Source organism: Sinocyclocheilus anshuiensis, unplaced genomic scaffold (genome assembly GCF_001515605.1).
Source record: "Sinocyclocheilus anshuiensis isolate Anshui unplaced genomic scaffold, SAMN03320099.WGS_v1.1 scaffold535, whole genome shotgun sequence".
NCBI lineage: Eukaryota > Metazoa > Chordata > Actinopteri > Cypriniformes > Cyprinidae > Sinocyclocheilus > Sinocyclocheilus anshuiensis.
Genome location: NW_015551063.1, coordinates 1,672,977 through 1,680,639, shown reverse-complemented (window position 1 = coordinate 1,680,639; position 7,663 = coordinate 1,672,977). Strand labels below are relative to the sequence as shown.

Sequence of the window (7,663 nt, the reverse complement as noted above, 5' to 3'; positions counted from 1 at the left end):
TCCATCAAAACTTGTGTCACCATAAGTCCAAAGTTTGACTCTCTTTTGCTTATAAATGAACCAACTGGTTGAAAAACATAATTCTGTTTCCTCTCTGACTCCTTGGGTCAATCTGACAAGGCAAACGTCTTTGCGAATCACACAAATGTTTAATGTATAATCTTAGCTAAATTTGGCTCAGATGACCATATCAAGCCTCATTAATCTTGTCAATGTTTTTGAAATCCTTCACCCAGAAATGGCCTCATTTAAGTGATGAGACATGAGGCAAGTTGGAGCTAAACTCTGCAGGACACCGGCCCTCCAGGACCGAGTTTGGGCACCCCTGCGTCTAGTACATTTGAATAATAATAACCTAATAATAATAATCAGTGTTGGGGGTATCGCATTACAAGTAACGCGAGATATTAACCAGTGTCTTTGCTGCTGACCTTCGATGATCCAATTCAACCATACTAATAGGCAAAAATTACTCAAACTAACATTTGTTCTTTTTTTTATTGCTGAAGAGTGTTGAACTTTCTTCTTCTGAATTCTACTGTACAGACGTGTATTTACATTTCCTTCAGCCTGAGGATTTTGGTGTAAAAGGGCTTTTATATTTGCCAAAAATAGAACTTTTTATATCAAAACCAAACAAGCATGCCCTGCCCAGATTTAAAAAGTAATGCAAAAGTAACGTAACGCATTACTTTCCATAAAAAGTAACTAAGTAATGTAATTAGTTACTTTTTTTAGGGAGTAACGCAATATTGTAATGCATTACTTCTAAAAGTAACTTTCCCCAACACTGATAATAATAATATGACAATATTAACAGTGGCCAGTGGTAATATATGATTCTGATATATAATGATTCATTAAATTTAATGATGGCTAATAAGATGCACATAATTGTTATTTTACTATGATTAACAAAGCTGTCTTTAAAATTTGGAGCAAATTCTGTTAATGGGCCAACCAAGGATGAATATTGGCTGATGTTGAGATTTTGGGAACCATAAGCAGAATGCTGAAGCCCAAAAATGCTCAGCTGTGTTTACTGCATTGTGCACATTGGGAGATACTATAGTAAAGGATGAAACCACATGCACTATGGTCAGTATATATTACCTGCACAAAGCATGGACTTTAGGCATCGTGAAGTAGCATCATAAATGAGTCATAGACACTGTAATCTAGACAGCACAAGCAGGTTCAGTTACAGTTAGCAACATGCATCCTGCAGCATAGTCCCCACACATCCTTCTTCAGCCACCAACTTGTGTTTAACCCACCTGCACCTTGAAAGAATTCACTTTTATGCTGTTTTATTTAATCCAGCAATGATTGTGAAGCACTGAGGCACCTCAGCACACTGCCCTCGGTCGGTTAGAGATCCTCACTGCACGCGGGGAGAGGAGTATAGCAGCGCTCTCTGGCTCCTCTTATCTCATTCTCTAGAAGATGGCGGACTGCGCTTCACTGTTAGACGAGGAGCTCTCTTCATTTGTCTTCACTTACTTGACTGAAAACTCCGGCAGCCAGGTAAGCCATGCACCATTTCTGATGAAGCAGAACCATGGCTATTTTCCCCCGGGTGTATTTTTCCACGTTACTGTCTGTGGCGCGATATTCTTGCATCATTTCAGCGATGCTGTCAGAGCGTCTCAACCGGCGTCTGGAGTCCCTGACGTCCGCGCTTCACGTGGAGCTCACAGGAAACAATGCATTTACGCGAAAAGTGACTTCTAGACAAATAATCGTTCGTTCGAAGTCTGCGTTCGAGGGCTAGCCATTAGACAAAGGTTGATAACTTCGCAAGCGGAATAGAATAAGTTCAGATGTGTTCATCAGTTTGACAAAAATCACCAGTTTCCCGGTCTGAGTGTGAGAGTATGTGACACGTGGGTGTTGTGGTGAACTTGACTTTAAGTTGCGTGATAATATAGAAGCGCGCTGATTCATTGTGAGGTAGATGAAAATTAATATAGATCTGGAAAACTGTGTGGGGGGGGGTTAGATTTTATTTGACTGAGATTGTATTTTCTCAGTCTTTTTTTTTTTTTTTGCATTGCGTAGTTATTAATCGGTGCATATTACAACTAATAATGCAGTTCTTAAAGGCGATCAGTGTTTGTTTAATTCATATTCATAGCCTACCTGGTCTGCTTTTTTGAGCTTAACTGTAAAAAAGCTGTAAACCGAATGCATTGTCACTTATAAAGTTGAGAAACTGATACGCAGCACTGTAGGTCTTTACAAAATGTATACATATGGGTGTTATATATATATAGGTGCATATCTGTATAATAGTGTAGAGATTCGCAATTGACGAAATGCATTGTTTTCGTAAGCGTTTGCGTGACTGTTACAAAACGAGCTTGATGCTAAGTAGAAGTAGTCAAACGATCTGTGCATCAGTGTGTGCTGTTGATATTAATAAATAAACGCTGTGCATTTCGCACTTGTCATGTCAAGCAGGCAAGCGCAAAGTGTTTCTTCATAGATAGCCTACATTACGCGTAGAATAGGGGATTACAATATAACGCTTCAAAAGCCTGCTACTTTCACTGGAATAATACACTTAGAGGTTTTAGGACAAGGATGAGTTTAAGAATACGGTGCATTCATTTATTATTTTAAATTCCAAGTCTGGTACGTGCCGGTTAAGTATAATTTTCGTATCATCAATTCAATTCGTGTATGTTTACAAATCGCGCGCTCCGCGTAACGTTCTGTCACTAGTGCTGTGGGAAAAAAGACCTTCATGCATTCCAGTTTCAGTTCCCACCTCAGTGCATACTTATATTCTGCTGTTGACATTTACACATTTACTGCATAAAATCTGAACATTTTAAGGTTTTGAAATCCATTCCACTGCACCAGTTCTCAGGCGAGCGCGCAGTTGTCGTGATGTGCGGCACACTGCAGTACTATGTGTTCAGCTTCCGTGATATGGGCTGAGTCACCTAACTTGACAGAGCCAGGCAAATGTATTTACACCATGAAATGAGTCCCCCCAGCTCCTGTCAGTCAGCTGTGCCTCCCCTCATTTCCACTCATAATTTTATGCTCATTTGAAATCATAAATATGCAGGGTTGACATGGCCTTTACAGAGAGTTCAGACAATTGACTCTGTGTCTGCTTGTTTACTGAAGCATTTTCTCTATCATTTGCCATATCGCTGTGAAGTTGAACCATAAACTCAAATCAGCGGCAATGAAATGATGATGCTTTAGATGTTCTGGTTGGAGTTTGCTATAGTTGGAATTCACTTGACATCGGATTTGAAGAAATTGCACATTTTTAGTCTATTCATTTGAAGTCCACTGAGAGCGAGAGTAAAATGAGATACCATATAACATCACAGGAACATAATTTGATTCAGTTTTCACAGAAAGGCTTTACCTCCGAATGTGGCTCAATAAATTGGCTGCAGCCTCTGGATCGTCAGTTTATGTTTTGCTCTTTTAACTCCAATTACTTACCAGCGCTGTCTCATGCCTTGCTCAGGGCGCACTTGTATTTATTAGAAGGGCTGTTTCCTCTCCTGAAGCCCCAGAGGTCCATCATCTGGCTCCTCCATTTCTCTTTGGGGACGTGAGGAAGCCTGGGAATGCTCTGTAAGAGATCAATGTCAATTTCGGACTGAAAGGGATAGACTGTGGAATTGACTTTAAGATGCGTGATAATATAGAAGCGCGCTGATTCATTTTGAGGAGGATGAAAATTAATATAGATCTGGAAAACTGTGTGGGGGGGGGGTTAGATTTTATTTGACTGAGATTGTATTTTCTCAGTCTTTTTTTTTTTTTTTGCATTGCGTAGTTATTAATCGGTGCATATTACAACTAATAATGCAGTTCTTAAAGGCGATCAGTGTTTGTTTAATTCATATTCATAGCCTACCTGGTCTGCTTTTTTGAGCTTAACTGTAAAAAAGCTGTAAACCGAATGCATTGTCACTTATAAAGTTGAGAAACTGATACGCAGCACTGTAGGTCTTTACAAAATGTATACATATGGGTGTTATATATATATAGGTGCATATCTGTATAATAGTGTAGAGATTCGCAATTGACGAAATGCATTGTTTTCGTAAGCGTTTGCGTGACTGTTACAAAACGAGCTTGATGCTAAGTAGAAGTAGTCAAACGATCTGTGCATCAGTGTGTGCTGTTGATATTAATAAATAAACGCTGTGCATTTCGCACTTGTCATGTCAAGCAGGCAAGCGCAAAGTGTTTCTTCGTAGATAGCCTACATTACGCGTAGAATAGGGGATTACAATATAACGCTTCAAAAGCCTGCTACTTTCACTGGAATAATACACTTAGAGGTTTTAGGACAAGGATGAGTTTAAGAATACGGTGCATTCATTTATTATTTTAAATTCCAAGTCTGGTACGTGCCGGTTAAGTATAATTTTCGTATCATCAATTCAATTCGTGTATGTTTACAAATCGCGCGCTCCGCGTAACGTTCTGTCACTAGTGCTGTGGGAAAAAAGACCTTCATGCATTCCAGTTTCAGTTCCCACCTCAGTGCATACTTATATTCTGCTGTTGACATTTACACATTTACTGCATAAAATCTGAACATTTTAAGGTTTTGAAATCCATTCCACTGCACCAGTTCTCAGGCGAGCGCGCAGTTGTCGTGATGTGCGGCACACTGCAGTACTATGTGTTCAGCTTCCGTGATATGGGCTGAGTCACCTAACTTGACAGAGCCAGGCAAATGTATTTACACCATGAAATGAGTCCCCCCAGCTCCTGTCAGTCAGCTGTGCCTCCCCTCATTTCCACTCATAATTTTATGCTCGTTTGAAATCATAAATATGCAGGGTTGACATGGTCTTTACAGCGAGTTCAGACAGTTGACTCTGTGTCTGCTTGTTTACTGAAGCATTTTCTCTATCATTTGCCATATCGCTGTGAAGTTGAACCATAAACTCAAATCAGCGGCAATGAAATGATGATGCTTTAGATGTTCTGGTTGGAGTTTGCTATAGTTGGAATTCACTTGACATCGGATTTGAAGAAATTGCACATTTTTAGTCTATTCATTTGAAGTCCACTGAGAGCGAGAGTAAAATGAGATACCATATAACATCACAGGAACATAATTTGATTCAGTTTTCACAGAAAGGCTTTACCTCCGAATGTGGCTCAATAAATTGGCTGCAGCCTCTGGATCGTCAGTTTATGTTTTGCTCTTTTAACTCCAATTACTTACCAGCGCTGTCTCATGCCTTGCTCAGGGCGCACTTGTATTTATTAGAAGGGCTGTTTCCTCTCCTGAAGCCCCAGAGGTCCATCATCTGGCTCCTCCATTTCTCTTTGGGGACGTGAGGAAGCCTGGGAATGCTCTGTAAGAGATCAATGTCAATTTCGGACTGAAAGGGATAGACTGTGGAAAGACAGGGCCTTGATATCAATAATGCACCCATAGTAATCCATCATCAGCTAAGAGCACAACTGTCATCAAAGGTTAAAAAAACGTTTCATTGAGTTGTCTGGCCATGGGACCAAGGGTAGGATGTTTTCTCTAACTATAGTCCTCAGTCTGCTGTAACATAAACTCTAGATGATCTGGATGACGATCTATAGAAGTACATTCACTTCAGTGGTCTGTAATTGATGTTCATTACATTAACATTTATGCACATCGTTCGGCAGTAACGATTGTTTAAAGTGTAGTTCTCCCAAGAAATAAGAAAAAATCGCTCATGACGTTCCAAACCTGCATGCTTCTTCTGTAGTACACAAAAGGAGACATTTCGAAGAATGTGCTGGTCATTCATTTCCATGCAATTACCTGGAGATTTTGTTGCACATCATTGACCCAGTTCCTGGTCTTTTAAGTGTGATGATTGAGTAAATGTCAAGAGTTGAGATGTTTTTGTTGTGTCATAATGAAGTTATGTGAAGTTCGTTCTAGAACAGAATGCTGTGCAACAGGACTGTAAGACAAGCTCATCGTGAATTGCAGTGTTGCATTACTAAGAATTTGTCTCACAGCAATTCAAAAACGGCTACAAAAAATCTTTCCTTCGGTCATAAGAGACTAAAGGTCCGTTCACACCATGAACAATAATTATAAAGATAAATATATGATAACTATTTAGCATCCACACCAAATGACAGTAAAGTTATGTTTAATATAAAGCCCCGCTGCCGTTTTGTCATTTGCTCTATTTGATCTCTCTTGCTCATTCTAATTGCATAGAAATGTTTTTATCATTCATAAGGCGGAAAAAGTGGTTCTGAAATTGATTCCAACAGTATTGTTACATTGTGTTGTTATCGTTTTAGTTGTGGTGTGTACTTCTCTGTTCTCATACAATTAGAGTGCTTAAAACTTTATTCTTATCGTTATTGTCCTTGGTGTGAACAGGCATATATTATATGCTGAAAAGAATAGCCAGGATATTCTTAAAAATGTCACCTTTTTTTGGATTTCTCCTCGTCTTTCCTGGAATAGAGAAATGTATAAGTTCAAGAACAACTTAGTGTGAATAATTGATCAGATTTTTCATTTTTGGATGAGCTATCGTTTTTGTTATGGAAGCAGCCATTTAGTTTTATGCTATAGTTTCTCAGTTTCTCACCTTGGATATGTCTTGGCTAATAGCTCTCATTTTTTAGAGACAGATTAAAGCTTTCACTGCATGTTTATGCGGTATCCTGGAGAAATGCTTCATGCTGGCATTATCATGTTGCCGTTGTTTTATGTCTCAGCAGTTGCACACACTTATAAAAGCTCAGGTGTCCTAATCTGACCTCAGCTGAAAAAGAACTTGCAAGCAACCTTTGTATTCTGGGACATACGGTTATATCTTAATCTCTGAAGCACTCACATGGCTCAGATTAGACTGATATGTGTTTTTAAGTGGTATAAATCAATGTAGTATGCATGAGTTTAGTAGGGCAACTGCAGGAACCATTTGCATGGATGCAGGTTGGCCTGTATATTTGCAAGCTAAACAAAGTTGCAGGTGTGTTATTCTAATATCAGATCAACCCCCACCTGTACACTGTGTGAAAATAAAAGCGCAGAAAGCTTTTTGTGTCAGATTCAGCCTCTCCTCTGGCGAGTGCATTTGAGGATTATATAACGCACACAGTGTACTTTAGATCAAATGTACCTGACTATAAAACTCTGGATGTTCTTTATTATCTGGTCCCTGTCTTTAGATCTTGTAGATGACACACACACACACACACACATATAAGTGATTCGGAGTGATTTGGCTAAAAATGATATCTTTTCAGCCTTTCAATGATATTTGATAGCTTAGTTTTATTTGTTCTGAAATGGCTTCAGAGGGTTTCAAATGAATCAGAGTTTGAATAAGTTCATAGTTTGATCCACTAAACTGATTCACATAAATGAATCGAATCTTCCAACTGACATGATATTTTCAGGAAACTTACTGGCCAAATAAAAATCTCATTACAATCATATTAACAATTTTGCTCAGTTTTATATCACCAGCAATCAGTGATTACATTTCTGAACTTTTTAGATTATGCAAGAACTGAGATTCGTGTCCTATATTCAGGCTCGTTGTTTTTCTGAGTGTTAACCCTGTTGAAAAAACCAGCATATGCTGGTATGTTTTGACACTGGGATGCTGGTTTAAGCTGGTCCTTTGCTGGTTTATGCTGGTCCTTT

The 7,663-nt window shown here is 39.0% G+C and overlaps 1 protein-coding gene across 2 annotated transcripts in view; it reads left to right on the top strand.

Moving 5' to 3' along the window:
• Positions 1–1,331: 1,331 nt before the first annotated feature.
• LOC107662022 (peroxisome proliferator-activated receptor gamma, coactivator 1 beta) overlaps positions 1,332–7,663 on the top strand; it is a 49,303-nt gene continuing 42,971 nt past the window's right edge. For both annotated transcript variants that reach the window (XM_016451876.1, XM_016451875.1), the window contains exon 1: positions 1,332–1,527. In XM_016451876.1, coding sequence (XP_016307362.1) covers positions 1,447–1,527 — 81 coding nt within the window. In that variant the 5' untranslated portion in view covers positions 1,332–1,446. The remainder of the gene's footprint in view (positions 1,528–7,663) is intronic.